Genomic DNA, 15,911 nt, shown 5'->3' on the forward strand with positions numbered 1-15,911 from the left:
GATCCCAATATTAGGTGACAAAGGGAACAGGTTGCTTTTGCACTCTGACTTTGGTACTTGTGCCACTTGAAACCAAAGGCACCTAACGGTGGTGTATACACACAGAAAAGAATACATGCAAATGCACATGGTGACTCAAAAACAGCACACAACTGTTGTGGATTCACCATAGAAAGGCATCAGAACTCACATGCAAACACACATGCAACACACAAAGTGCAGAGAATGACATGTCATGTTGGTGACCAGAAAAATTCTTACATGGAGAGAGAGAGAGAGAGAGCAATTAAATTAGGTGCTACACTTCCTTGAGCAATTTATACATTTTAGGACCAATTTCTCTGATGGTTGGTCAATAAACTAGATGGTATTTTATCTTTTTTTTCTGATTGTTTCTCCTCTGAAATTCCAAGAGATGGTCTGACCCTATGGGATAATATCCTGAAGCCAAAATTCCTCTGGCCTCATTCCTCAACTGGGGTTTGAGCAAAGTTTGAGTTATTTAGTTAACCCTTCTACCCATCCCCAGCTAAATTCCAACATGCTAAACTATTGAGTAAAAAATCTCAAAAAACAAAGTGGGGGGATTTAGCCAATTTTATGGGGAAATTTGTTGTTGAAATTATAGTTTGTTCACCTTTTAATTATCTAAAGGCCCAATTCAAAAACAAATAGACAAAGATCTTAAGCCTCAAAAGAGAAGCATTCTAAGAAAAAGCTGGAATTCCAATGACTTAACATTATTATCACTATTTTTATGGTTTAAAAAAATTTTTTTCTTGGTGAATTATTCAACTATTTAAGAAACCAAATAATCTGTAAGAATAAAAGCATAATATGCTAATTAGACCAGACAGATGAACGACCTTCCAGACATCCTCTGGATGACCTTCTGGACAAAGCCGGGGCTGATGCAATTTTCGTGCATCGGGCCTCTAGTTTTTATATAAAACCAGGCTAATAGTCAAGCTTCAATGGGCCATTCACAAAGCCAAAAAAATTAAGATCTGAGACTAGGTAACATTACTAGGGTACTAACTTTTGCAATAAGTATACAGGAATCAAAAATAGATGGAAGCATTTCAATATCATAGAAATAGCTTTTCATATGGACAACCTTTTTTCAACTTTAGTCAAGTACTACCCCTAAGCAAAAAGAAAAGAATCTCTAATGACAAGAGGGAAATACAGCTAGTCTTCTTGATGACTATACTTGTTAACAGGCATAAATATCGTTTTATGTAAAAAATGAAGTGGTTGTTTGGTTCCTACAAGTTTCCTTCTCCCTTATTAAAAAAAGTCTATACATTCTAATATAGCTACATATAGTCCTGTGATAATATATGGTGTTTACATCTTGAAAATAATAGATTTATTTGATTATATTGTCTACTTTTTGATCATAATACTCAATGGCTAACAAGTGGAGATTTTCTAATTTTCCCAGCAATAGAGTGATATTATGACCTGTTGCATGGGGGATGAGGAGGGTTAAATACTTCAAAAGTAATCAATCAGAAATCTATGTTCTTTGATGGAAATATATATAAAAATATGTGGCCTCTTTTTATAAGCAAATAAACCAAAGATTAGATTCATAACTAAAAACAAAGGGGCACTGATTTGTTAAGAGAAGCCTCCTGCTATAATGTTAGAGGTTATTACAGACTTAGTAACCAAAGTTTGGAGAAAACACTAGTTTTCTCCAATGAGAGGAAAAGAACAGAAATGAGTTTCAGATATATATATATATATATAACTATATATAATCTGAAACATTTATCTTGGCTATGGGAAGTGAAACATTTTACAAGTATCCCCAGTTGTATTCATATTTTTGGTTAAAAGACAAAACAGTCTTCTGCTGCAGTACTAAGCAATAGCTAATAATGAGAAAAACAATTACCTAGTGATAACAAGCAAAGTCCCAATATAATTTCTTTGCTGGCCATTACTCCACTAATCAGCCTGTGTAAGACACTATTGTCACTGACAAAGGTGATCAGGGCCTCTGCAAACTTGGCATAGCAGGAAATGTTCACAGGAGCACAGCGATGGAAGAATGGAATAGGTGCACTGGTGACACAAGAAAAAAAAAATCAGAAAAAAAATTACTCCTACTTAATATAAATGCCACATCAAACACACAAATGAAAGGTGAATGTGACTGCAATACACTCCACCCTCCACACGTCATATGGGAGCTAAGAGCTGTGAGCTTAATGCTATGAAGATGGCTGTCATGGGCAGTGATGCAACTCTTACCACAAACCTTATCAAAGAGGGTGGAGTGCATGTTCCAACAGAAGACATTACCCTCCCCTTCTGAAAAGAAATACACACACATATACACACACGTACACACAGATACAACCTCCAGAAGCAAACCTAAACCCTTGAACTCAGCCTGCACATCTATCAATCAAGGGGCAGATGACAACACTTACAAAAGGTTCCTTCATTGAACTGAAAATGAATTTTTGCCATAAGCTATTTAAACATAAAGACACACATGGGCTTTTGCTTGAAATGTGCCCCTATTAATGGAATGGTCTCCTTTATCAGAATGACATACAAAACCTTAGATTTAAAAAGATGCTTGGGCACAAGCTTAGGAACTCATGTAAACTAAGTCATACTGAGGCATGAGCATGACTTAATCAGCATAATATGCAGCTATGTAAAACAATAACCATGAATACTCATGTATGGAAATAAGGATAATGTAAGAGCACAAAGGGGAAATATAACCAAAAATGAATCAGAACAAAAATATAAACAAATGAAAAAATCTCTATTTGGTAGTATTATGGGATTTGGAGTTATTTGCTTTCTTTTTATATGTTTTTACTTTAAGATTATTAGTGTCCCAAAATGAGGTAATCTGCTGCTTCAGGCTTGTATGGACCGCAGTTTTACTTGTGAAGGAACATAGCTAAGTGTGCACCATGGCATTAATCAGGTTTGTTATTAACATGGTTCTACTTTAGCTTCTGAGAGGATGGTATATATCTACTCACTAAGAGATTTTAAGGAAAGCGCTATGAATATGCCCTCAGCTGAGATTTCTTTGGATTCTAAGACAGCTCCATGGGTGTATCAATGCACGAATACACACTTATGTGTGCATTAAGTTAGATTTTAGCCATTGCTAACGTAAATCCCACATCTTCAGAATTATTTGTAGGACTGTTAGTCACACTTCTAAGATACCATTTTGACTAGAATGATAGAAGTATGTCCTTATTCTTGGTTGGCACTGTATTTGAGTCAAATCAGTAGAAAAGAGTACATGGTTGAGCATCAGATTCTAAGTTTTCTCATCTCTGCAAAGCAACTTTGTATGACCACAAGCAAAATACTTTCCTTTCTCAAGTGTTTATCAATAAGCAACACTGGGAGTCAGAATAAGCAACGTCTTCCATAATGGTAAACTTCATGGAATAAAAACAATATAATTTTAAAGATCTTGCCTTACTTTAGTTATGCTTCAGTAAAATGTATCCCAAAATGATGTGACAATTTGCCATGAATGTTTATTTGTAAAAATTTGCCTCTTGTGACCAATGGGTGTATCTGTGTATACCTCTAAAATGGTGTTAGTAATATAGTTTTAGTGAAAGTTGATGCCAAGGATTTGATATTTTGGCAGAAATTGCAGAAAGCTGAAGCATTCTGAGTAATGCCTGTATTATGGGTATGCAAATCATATTGTGTGTTTTTTTCACCAAAAGTTGTTTCACTAATGATATACAAAGATGTTAAATTACAGAATACTTTTAAATGAGATGGACTTATAAGAAAAAAGATCAAATAAGATTAACTATAAATTCCTAAGTCAATAGAGGCTGAGTTAGGGGAAAGAAACCTTTAAACTAGTGACTGTTGGGACCTACAACTGTTTTTCATTTTTGTGTGTATATATGCACGGTATTTTTTTCCTGATGCTGTCTAGATACTGTTACTACCAGGTTAATGTCCCCAGCAAAGGAAGTCTAACCCTCTGTTCAACTGAGGTTCTCTAGCCTTCAAAACTAAAGTCCTCTTGGGTCCATGATTATATACATCTCACTTGTCTTATTACCCCGTAATCTCTGAAGCAGCCTCTGTTTCAGTCACTTGCCTCCAATCTTAAACATAAAATAGATCCATCTTAAGGGAACTACCGATGACTTTTTCTCATACTTAATTCCCAACACTTGTTGCCCGTGCCTTTTTCCTGTTTCCCTTTTCCTGTCAGATAACCATAATGAACTTGATTCCCTGGCCAGAGGTGGCTCTACCTACAACTCCCATATCCTAACAGGATGCTTTTAAAAAACATAAATTTTTTATTGATTTCAGAGAGGAAGGAAAAGGGAGAAAGAGATAGAATCACTGATTGGCTGCCTCCCGCAGGCCTCCTACTGGGGATTGAACCTGCAACCCAGGCTTGTGCCCTTGACTGGAATTGAATTTGGGACCCTTCAGTCCACAGGTTGATGCTCTATCTGCTGAGTCAAACCAGCAACATGTTGATGTATTTTTAAACTCAAAGAAACACACACCATTTTAAAAAGAGAGCGAAGCCTGTGATAAAGGAAAGAAACCTGAACTTGGGTTCAAAAGCCCTGGGGGATTCTTCTAACATGACAGAGTTGCACCTCTCTCTTTCTCAGTTTTTCCATCTGTTAGGTGAAAGGATAGGAATAAGTCCTCTGTCTTTTCTGATATGAATAGTAATAATAACAATAATATTATGCCCACTCAGAAATGAATGATTCTAAGTTCATAGAAGCAGCAAGCACAGTATCGCTAGTATGTTTATGCTTTTCAGACTTAGAATGAGAACAGATTACTTGAAAAGGGAAGGGTTCTTCTGTTAAAATTCAAATCCTTCATTTTTTAAAGAGGAAAGACTGAGTAATATCTGCTCTGAACGTACACTTTCACGTCATTTTTATAACGTATATAAACCCATGGCAACTGAAGAGGGTACTTTTACATGTATCCCTCAATTAAATGAAGCACAATAACAATAGTCCCTGGCCTATCATTCAATCTATGTCAGTTAAGGAAAAAAAATCCTGACAGCTCTAAATTTGAAGGTTATAAAATTAGCACAAGCTGATTAACTACATTTTTTAGCTGACGGTCAAAATGGTCAAAATCTGTTCTCACTGGTACAGTGTAATAGAAAGAGAAGGCAAAGGAGAAGATAATATCTGGACAGAGGAGTAAGAAATGAAGTTAAACACAGCTTTACAGTAAAAAGCATTAGATCCCTTTTTATGTCATTCTTTTTCTCAACTGTTCCCCCCAAATAATTCCACCATCCATGAGTGAATGCTTAAATTGTTTCCTTATTTTAAAATCTATGTAACAGTGGCATTATGGTTTTTCTTGTATTTTACTATTTAAATCTTATGTGATCTAAAGAATTTAGGATTAGATGAGTTGGCTGATTTCATCTACCTCTCAGAAAGTAATAATTCTGAGAACCTAGTATATAGGCTCATTTCTGCTTTAGTGACTAACCTATATGACACATTCTGTGCTTCTTAATTAAGAGGACAAGCATAAAGAATTATATATTTGTAGTAAGTTTTTTACTACTTTTCGAAGCCCACAGAACATTAAATCTTTAAGTAGTCAATGTTGTTCCATTAGGAACTGTTGCTGTTTCACATTATTGAAACATTAGTGAACAAGAACAAAATATAATGAGTCTTTTAAAGACTTTTTAAAAAAATTAGCCACTCATAGGAAAATTGTATCTTACCTTGGCAAACATACTGTCCATTTGCCTTTCAGCCCAGACTATCACAATTAATGAGCTCCCTCAAAGTATGCCTAATATCTCTTCTCCATATGCCTTCAGAAGAGAAGACAGGTGTTGGCATCTCACACAATTATTTTACAAAACAAAAACACACACACAAAAAAACCATAACCCATAGAGGCAGACAATAGATCAGTGGTTACCAGGGGGAAGGAGTATGGAGGGAGGGTGAAATGAGTAAAGGGGTCAGTTATACGGTGACAGATGGAAACTAGACTTTTGGTGGTGAGCATGATATGCTGTACACACAGATGTCGAATTATAATGTTGTACATCTGGAACTTATATAATGTTATAAGCCAATGTTACCTTGATTAAAAAAAAACCGCACACACCTCAGGTTATAAATAAACAATTACACCTGATTTCTACTTAAGAGGTTTATTTAAGAACGAAGAAAAAAAAGTAGAGGGTTCTGGCAATATCTCCAAAGCACAGAAAAGGGAGGAAAAGAGTAAGTCAAGAATCTAATGGCAATATGCAATGGTTTTCATACATTTTATTTTATTCTTTTTCTCGTCTCTCATTCCTGTACTCTCTCTCTTTAAAATACAAACAACGCCCCTCTCAAAAAAAAAAAAAACACAAACTGTAGGATAGACTTTACAGGATATTAGATTCAAATTCTGATTCACAACAATTAGTTGTGTGCCCTTGAAAAACTCATTTAATCTCTCTTATCTTCTATTTCCTCATCTACAAATTGGAACAATATCCTTATAGGTTTTTGTGAGGATTAAATGACATAATACATATGAGTAGCTTAATATGGTAGCTGGCATACAGAAGATGATTTATAAATGTTAATTTACCTTGAATAAAAAAATTACCTTGAATCCTTCATTTTAAAAATAGTTAACATTTTTTTCCCTTTGGCTGTTAGTTTATCATCTCCAAATTATGTTATTAAGTCCCCATCACCCAGCATCCTTTCTGGTATCCAGAGGTATCCAAATCAATGTTTGATGAATAAACTGAATTTATGTAATCTGTTCCTATTACTTCGATTTTCTCTGTACCTAAACCTTTAAGCATTGTAAGTATACAGACTAGCCTGCCTCCTTATTGCTTAGCATGTCACCAACAGAGAGTTCTGAATTTGAGTAAAATATGATTCTTTCTAGGCCTTTGTTTTTAAAAGTCAAAAGTGCTTCAAAATAGCAACCATTTGGCAATTACATGGCACTAGTGTTTTATTGAAAATTAGTTTACACCTGCTTTTCTCTAAAACTGGCACTGCCTTCTGCTGCAGATGGTGCCTGGGTGCCTAGGAAGTCTGGGGGTAAAGGGGAGGCGGGGCGCTAGAGCAGAGATGGGGAACCTTTTTTCCGCCAAGGGCCATTCAGGTATTTATAACATCGTACACAGGCCATACAGAAGGATCAGCTTAAAAATTAGCCTGCTCTACTTGGTCAAACATTTAATGAACTCACCCCTCACGCCTTGGCAGGGCCAGACCAGACGATTTCGCAGGCCTTATAGGCCCCTGGGCTGGACATTGCCCACCTCTGCTCTAGAGATTGAGAGAAATAATATTACCACGCCAAAAGCCAAGCACAATAATGGGAGTGTAGCACATATTATTGCACTTAATTCTTATAATTCCATGGCAGAGGTATTCAATTCCCATTTCATGTATGAGGAAACTTAGTTTACAGAGAGGTTAAGAGACTTGCTCAAGCTAACCAAGAGAACACGGTGACAGAGAATTCACTTAAAAAAAATTTTTTTTTCACTTCCAGGCCTATCTGAGCTCAAAGTGCAACTCTTTCTGTCCCATAGGGTGCCCCCAGGAGGACAGAAATATAAAATATGCTAGGGGCCACTTGCCTGTATCACAAGTTTGCCTAGAGCAATATATATATTAATATACTAGAGGCCCAGTGCATGAATATGTGCATGGGTAGGGTTCCTCAGCCTGGCTGGTGATTGGGGCCAATCAGGGCTGTCTCCTGCCCAGATTGGGGCCTGGGGTCCATCTGGGTGAGCAGGCCCGGGGAGGGCCTGTGGGAGATTGGCCAGCTGGCCCCCCTGATCGGGGCCATAGGGGTGGGCTGGTGTGGGATGCCTGGCGGGGGTGCAGGGGATTGGCTATGGGAGCGTACTGACCACCAGAGGGCAGCTCCTGCATTAAGTGTCTGTCCCCTGGTGGTCAGTGTGAGTCATAGTGACTGGTCAACTGGTCATTCAGTCCTTCGGTCACTTAGGCTTTTATATATATAGATATATTCGTGTACAAAACAGTCCCTAATTTTTTTAAGGACAGGGTTTCTTAGGGACAGAGACTAGATCTTAGTTGACTTTTTAGATTTGGTATTTAATATTAGTGTGGAACAAGATAGCATCCCAAGTGTTTTATTAAAACCAATTTATTCTGTTTTCTGATCCTTTCACTTTGCTTGCCAAATAGTAAATAATAATATTTATAATTTACCTTCCTCCTATCAACTATTTCTTCTCCTATTTTCTAACAGGCTGAGTTCAGACAAAAGTGGTAAGACACTTAGATTATAAGGGTCTTTAAATAAAGGATAAACATAGTATATAATTAGTTTTCAGATGGTATAGGTTCATCGTTGCATCATAGATTACTGACACATTAGTGGATACCCTTGTTAGAAGCCAAGTCTGTTCATCTCTAAAATCTAAGCCCCTCTTACTAGATTTTGTCTTTTGGGGAAATGCCCTTAGGATGCTGTATGTGAGATGTGTATGTCTGTGCAGCCAAGACTAAAACACCTCAAATAATCAGAAACAGGAAGCACCCAACATGGTAGAATCAGAGATCAGAGGTGGAGGAGAATTTGTGGTATGAGCTACCCCCACCCATACTGTATAGGAGCAGAGCAACCTCATTCTCAGACCAAGGCTCTCTGGTCATGCTTTTAGAATACATTTATGCCTTAAAATAGTGTCTCTACTCAAAATATGCATTTAAAACAGGCTTTAACAGTTCAGTAAGATATAGCTTTTCTTATATTGATAAATTTTCTCTAGAGACTCTACTCAAAGGACCTCTATTTCTTTACTGCGATAGCCTCCCCAATATTCTCAATTTTCACAAATGGAGTCTCCTTACCTATTAGTCTAAGCCCATAATTTGTAGATCCCTTTTATCTAATATCTTTTAAAACAGTCCCTTTATTTTTACATCCAAAGGCTTAAAATTTTAACATCAATAGCAACTTGACAAGATTAAAAGCTGAAATCAATTTAATGGATATGTCCTTTGTCTACTTTTCAAAAGAAAATTTCAAATTCAAGTTAATAACACACAAACTACACTTATAAGCAATCCAAAGGAAAACAGACATGACTGTCAAAATTTTAAACAATAGCTTGCTATAATATACTGAGATACAATGAAAGTGGTTTAATTCAGTATTCCTAGAGAAGTTGACTCATGTCATACACGATTAGTGATACATGCAAAGACTCTGAAGATCAGACATGTTCCAAATCCTGCATGCCTAATTCTGAGGCTATTTTCTACAGTGCTTGCAAATTTATCTTCTTTTCTAAAAAATATCTATTTTTATTGATTTCAGAGAAGAAGGGAGAGGGAGAGATATAGAAACATCAATAATGAGAGAAAGAATCATTGATTGGCTGCCTCCTGTATTTCCCCCACCAGGGATGAGCCCAGAACCTGGGCATGTGCCCTGACTGGGAATTGAACCCCGATTTCCAGGTTCATAGGTCAACCACTGAGCCATACCAGCTTGGCTATCTCCTTTCTTATAAATCTATTTACTGGTATAATTTTAAAATTTGCTTTTCTTACAACTACCGTGAGATTATTCCTCATCCTTGTATCCATTATATGCAGAAGGTACTTAATAATAAATGTTTGTTGAATAAGACCTTGGATAAGATATGCAAACAGCCTATAGCAGAGAATGTACCTGAAGGAGATAGCCTGAAATAAACTACGGAGAATAATCACTGCCATGTTTCTTTTTTTTAAATTTGCAAAATAAATTGAAAATTAATCCTTGTTAGTATTTGTAGGATCAATTTCAAAGAATCTCTGGACTGTGAGGCTTGGCTTCTAAGTTTACTGCAGTTTGTATGAGTCAGCAATTTTGTATACTTAAATATTAAGGCATTAAAAACAGGGGGGAGCCCCCACAAGAAATGCAAAATACCTGATAATGAAAAAGTTGTTTGCGCGTGCGTGTGTGTGTTTTTAAAGATGTAAATTAGATGCTATTATTTTTACTACTACTTTAAAACTTTTTATATAAAAGTACTGGACTTAGATAACTGGTATGCGACCCTTTTCTCAGAATAACATACAGTTTACAATCCACCTATGAAAACAAAAGTCACAAGTTAAAAAAATATGATAACATTCACCTCGCTGGAACTGGTAGTTTGGGGCACAGAGAAGACGCTTTTGCAGATGTATATTCAGAAGGCTTTAGCTGGTAGTGACAAAGTGCTGAGCCTGTTGAAAGAAAGTTAAACATTAGCAAACAGTCTGAATAATTTCTCTCATTAAGGGACTTTAATTTTATTTTGTATGTGAATATTAATTCAACACATATAACTTTCAAACATTATATAATCAAAAAGATTCTGATTTCGTCTATGGTATTGGTCTTCCATCATTTAAAGCATTTCTCCTGCAGTAACTTATATATAAATTTTAAGTGATAATATTAAGGGTAATAACAACACTGAACTACCTTTCTTGAGTGATTGCTGCCTGCCATATGTCAGATATATATAAATTTTTTAATATAAGCAACTGCAATTCTAACTGACCAAACTGCATCCAAGAATGTCTCTAAACAAATGAACCAAAGAAACATAATAAAATTCTCCTGTTGAAGAAACCAAGAGTTTTTGCCAGCCCTACTGCTTCTGAGGATGAGGCCAAGCAGCCCATTCCTAAGGCTGGTTCTGTTCCCCACCCAAGTTTCTCATCTCCAGAGGAGGGCTGGGAGTGGAGGTGGGGAAGGGGAACCTGTCCCCTCCTCCCATATGCTGGAACTCTTAGGAAGTTACTGGTGGGGTAAGCCTCTCCTCTCATCCCATAGATATTAATTGTATCATTTACTATAACCCTATAAGACACATATGTATTATTAAACCCACTTTATAGAGAAGGAAATAGAGGCCAAGAAATAAGGTAAAGAAAATGCCCAAAATGACACAGCTACTAAGCAGTAGAGGTGTGAGTAAACTCTAGATTTCTTTGACCACAAAACCCACACTCACCTACATATGGTGCTTCTCTTTCCTATGCTTTCCGTTACTATTTAAAATTATTGCATAGAACACATGCGCATTCAGATAATACATTACTTTTTTCTTTCTTAAAAGGCAAGACATGATAATTAAATAAACTGAACTAATTGATTAAACTGATAAAAGTATCCTCAATTTTCAGATAATTTCAAACAACTTAAACTCAACCCTAGATTGGTTATGCAACCATCCATTTCTCTGACTATATGCCTAATATATATCTACACAATATATAAAATTCAGATGACTACAATCCACCAAATGGATAAGTATTTTAAGAACTTGATAACTTTGTAATATAGCAACTAAAATATTGTAAGGTTCATTATACAATAGATATCGTTAACAGAAGATTTAGACTATAGTCTAATTTTTCCGAGAACCTATATCCTTATAACATGTAAACTTTTATATTTTATTAGTTGACGTTCTTACCAGATTACTAATTTGGTCAAATACTTTATTATTAAATACAACTAGGATTAGCTTTGCATTTGTGTTATAGAAAAAAGGGACTTTTGTAATGTACCACCACAGGAAATGTGTAAAATGTAATGTGAAGTGAAAGTGTTGGATTTTAACACTGAAATAATTACAGAAACATCATGTAAGGATGTGAGAAGAAACTAGAAGGAAATACAGAAAAAGATTTGTTGGGACAACACAAATGGAAGTGATTTTATTTCATTCATATCTTGTCCTATCAAACAATAAGATTTTAGAAAGCCACAAAACCTGCATTTACTTCAGTAATGCCACCCCCCAAACCAGCAACCAACTTGTCAAGTGTTTAAATACGTGGGCTGTATTAGCATACTTTCATAAATACATGTACCATTTATTTTATATAAAGATAATTCAAGAGGTACTTGAAAGTTACAGGGCACTATTCTTCAAGTTTCTTCATCTTCTTAAGATAGTCTCAATAAGAAACTGAGTTTTTGGAATTATTTTTAAGCATTCTTTTCCATTGTAATGACTAAGTTTGCAAAATATTAAAAACGCACCTCTTCTGAAATTAGTCTTTCCTGTATGAAGATAATGCCACTTGATTCCATTTACAGCAATGGCAAGTAAACATTTCAGATTAATCCCTAAAATAGCTGGGAGTCCTATTATGGAATTGCACATGAGAAAAATAGCAACTGTGCCAATAACTGCAGAGCACCCAATGTGATCAACTCCCTGATCTGAATTGTCAACTTATTTCTTTCAGAGTCCAAGATGGAATCGATTTGCACAATATAAAAGGCCCAGCTAAAGCACTTGGCATTGGAGCCGTCAAACACTGCTCCATCTGAATTCTGGGAACATAATCTCCACCCCCCACTCTCTCTCCAGTTAAAAAAGGAGGTCAGCAGGTGCAACAGAGTTCAATTTTATAAATACTTTCCTAGGATAATGCTCAATGAAAGGATAATAGCCTTATCTCTGATGGTTTTCTGGGACACAGGCCAGTACTAAATAGATCCTGTACTAAATAGATTAAAGGAGAAAGATCTTTACAATGTGCTAGTCATAACAATCAGAAGAAACCTTATACTGCTTCCTATTTGAAGGGCTGATGGACAGAGAAGCCTCAATGAAGAATATTAAGACAACCCAGTAATGGCAAACGTTTTACAGTTGCTGTTTTTCTTTCCATGTTTATTAGCTAATGCATTTTCAGTGAACATTTTTAAGGTAGTATCTATCTTTTTCTTTTCTTTCTTTTTTTTTTTTTTTTAATAATGGAAGTATAAACAATATTAGCACAAGAGGTTTGGTTATAAGCAGTAAGACAAAGTTTTATTTTCTAATGCAAAGAGTAGGGAAAAAACATACTTGAGTGATGAAAAGTCTAAAACAAAAAACAAAAAGCTTATCTACAGCATACTAGAGGCAATCCATGCAACTCAGCCTATGTTATTCAAATGCCATCAAAATGAATGATCTTAGGAATCTAATGTTTGTATATACACATTTATCTCAGTAAATGGTTTCTATAGCTCCCAGAATGTTTAACTACCACAATTTTTCAAATGCCTTATAATATTCAATCATTTATTCTGTAGCTCAATTCACTTATAACTCCCCTAAGAGGTTATGTTTCTATCACCACACTAAACATTACAGATGGGGGGGGGGGGGGGGTGGAATTAATACTTGCTAGGCCTTATGAGCAATCACTAGAAAATTTAGAAGTAGAATTCTTCTCAGTCATAATGCGTCTTCTGTGTCATTCCTAACAATCATAATCAGACAAATATACAATAAGCTCTTGGGCAAAAGATATATTGTTCCATAGATATCCCAAAGCAACATATTTTTGTAAAAACCCAAAATATTTCTATCACCCACTCTCCGAATCAGTTCTGCCTCCTTCCATATATTTTCAATCCTGGTTAATGGCTCCATGAAATCCCCAAGATGAAATGTGGAAGTCATCCTTTCTCTTCTTTATCCACTGTCCTTGTATGCCATTCAAGATATGCAAGATACTGCCTGGCCAGAGTGGCTCAATGGTTGAGTGTCTACCCATGATCCAGGAGGTCAAGGTTCAATTCCCAGTCAGGGCACATGCCCAGGTTGCAGGCTTGATCCCCAGTGCAGGAGGCAGCTGATTAGTGATTTTCATCATTGATGTTTCTATCTCTCTCTCTCCAAAGCAGCACCCAGTAACCAGATGGTGGTGTCATATCAAGCCAACCACTAAGTAGCACATACTAGGCACAGAATAAATATTTGCTGAGTAAATGAATTTTTGACATATATGTGCAAGCCTCCTATGTACTGTGGAGGACAAAGAGGACTGGGACTGTCTACTGTGATGCAATCTCCTTAAACATGAGGACTACACCTTGTTTTTGTCTCTTTGGCACATACTTAACAAGTACTAATTAATTATTTGTAGAATGAGGAATTAGTTTAAATTGCATTATCAAATGTAATAATTTTTCCCACTTTCTAAAAATTTGTACATATTGTAAGGTGTGTTTATCACCCCAAGTCAAGTCTCCTTCCTTCACCATTTATCCCCTTTCTACCTCCCGTTTCCTCTGGTAATCACCATGCTATTGTCTACGTCTGATTTTTTTTTTTTTTTAACTTAACCCCTTCACCTTTTTAATTTTCCCACTTTTTAACAATCAAGCTTCCCTTGCTGATCTCTGACTTGGAGTCAATCAAATCAGTTGATAGGGTTGATTATTTCATTCATTTTAACTGATATCAAGTCTAATTTTTTTTATTTCAGTGAACAAAAAAAACAAAAACAAACAAAAAAAGAATCCATACTAACTCTGTGGTTTAAGTTATAGTATCACTGATTAGTTAATGATAATCAAAAGTATTGTTAATATTCACAAATTTTATCTAAATGGATCACATAATATTTCAAGATTTTCAACTGCAAAGCAATGATCACCGAGAAAGCACCGAGCTGCACGGCTCTGCTCAAAATCTGAACGTGGTCCAAATGGCAGGTCACAAAGCTCTCAAAATGTACCCAAACTACAGTACATTGAAAATGTGGCCAAACTACAGTACATTGAAGAAGCACTCTTAAATAGAAGTGCTTTCTTACAAGCTATAAATGAGGCACAAACAAAGGGAAAATAAAGTTTCTGCCAGTATACTACTAGGTTACAGAAAAACAAAACATACATTATAAAATAGTTGGGTAGGAATAATGCAAAAGATGATTGATAAAGAATTCCATGTAAAATATTAGCACCCTAACCTGACCACAGGTCATTCTCCTTTCTAAACTGTTGTTTAGAATTCAGATCGCAAGTGGAAAGGCTAACCTGACCTGCAACGCATCTGGCACAGTGCATGGAATAAGGCAGGTGCCAATACGTGGTTTGCTCAAACACAACACAGGGCTTAAGTAGGATTTATCCACTCAGACTCAGATGCCCATGATAACAAGGGGCCCTGGAGTAAAGTGAAGGGTGGTCTACTGGCCAGAGGTGGTGGTCGGGCCAGAATTAGAGAAGGGAGAGGAGGGGAGAACCGGCTGAACAAGCATTATCTTCCCTTCCCTTCGCCATCTGCCATGGTCTGGCTGGGTTGAGATGAAGTAGCAGCGGCGGGAGAAAGGATTATTTCCACTCCCTACAATGTACACATTATTTGAGTTTTCAACAATAATGATAATAAAGAGGACAGAAACCTGTTCAATGGAAACTGGAGGGAACGAAAGTTGATGGAATTCATGCTCTGCGGAAAATGAGCTCTCCTGGCCAGTTGCAGTTTCTCTGTAGGGAATAAGATTAGGAAAGAGGAAGAACAAGAGGGCTTAAGAGGAAAAAAAAAAAAAAAAATGGAACGAATAATCACTTGGAGAATATGTGTGAGAGAGATGAATGAATACATAAGATGAATTATTTAAGAGGTGAATAAAAAGAACTGATTTCACAGCAATTCTGGTTAGATTGAAGCTAAACTATTTACCTGCTGGTGGCAACTCACATGGATACAGAATTGAGCAAAGGCTAGAGAGTACGCTGAGAGAATGGAAAATCAGTAAGTGGCAACAGAGATGAAGGGGGAAGTTCAGCCCGTGGTTCTTTCGGGAAACATTTATGAAGAGCTATTATGTTAAGTCCTATATTGGGGCTGGGATATTCCGAGATGAAGACAGTATGATCCAGCCCCCAGGAAACTCATGCACTACTGAAGGAAGATGACAAAACAAAAAAGTTTAATTGTGGTATTTGGCAACTTCCACTTTTTTTAAAGCAATTTTTAAGTTATTTTAATCCCTAGCATTAAGTATTTGTGATATTTGTGTCACATATGAACTATGCACCATAATAATAAAATGCACATTTGTACACTTACCACCCAA

At 36.3% G+C, this 15,911-nt stretch overlaps 1 protein-coding gene across 4 annotated transcripts in view; it reads right to left on the reverse strand.

Moving 5' to 3' along the window:
* SLC44A1 (solute carrier family 44 member 1) overlaps window positions 1-15,911 on the reverse strand; it is a 148,270-nt gene that overhangs the window by 59,146 nt on the left and 73,213 nt on the right. For all 4 annotated transcript variants that reach the window (XM_084899345.1, XM_084899344.1, XM_084899346.1 and 1 more), the window contains 2 exons: window positions 10,181-10,271; window positions 1,907-2,076 (listed from right to left, as the gene is read on the reverse strand). In XM_084899345.1, the coding sequence (XP_084755471.1) occupies window positions 1,907-2,076; window positions 10,181-10,271 (261 nt within the window). The remainder of the gene's footprint in view (window positions 1-1,906; window positions 2,077-10,180; window positions 10,272-15,911) is intronic.

Source organism: Pipistrellus hanaki, assembly GCF_964339955.1.
Source record: "Pipistrellus hanaki genome assembly, chromosome: 11".
Classification (NCBI taxonomy): domain Eukaryota; kingdom Metazoa; phylum Chordata; class Mammalia; order Chiroptera; family Vespertilionidae; genus Pipistrellus; species Pipistrellus hanaki.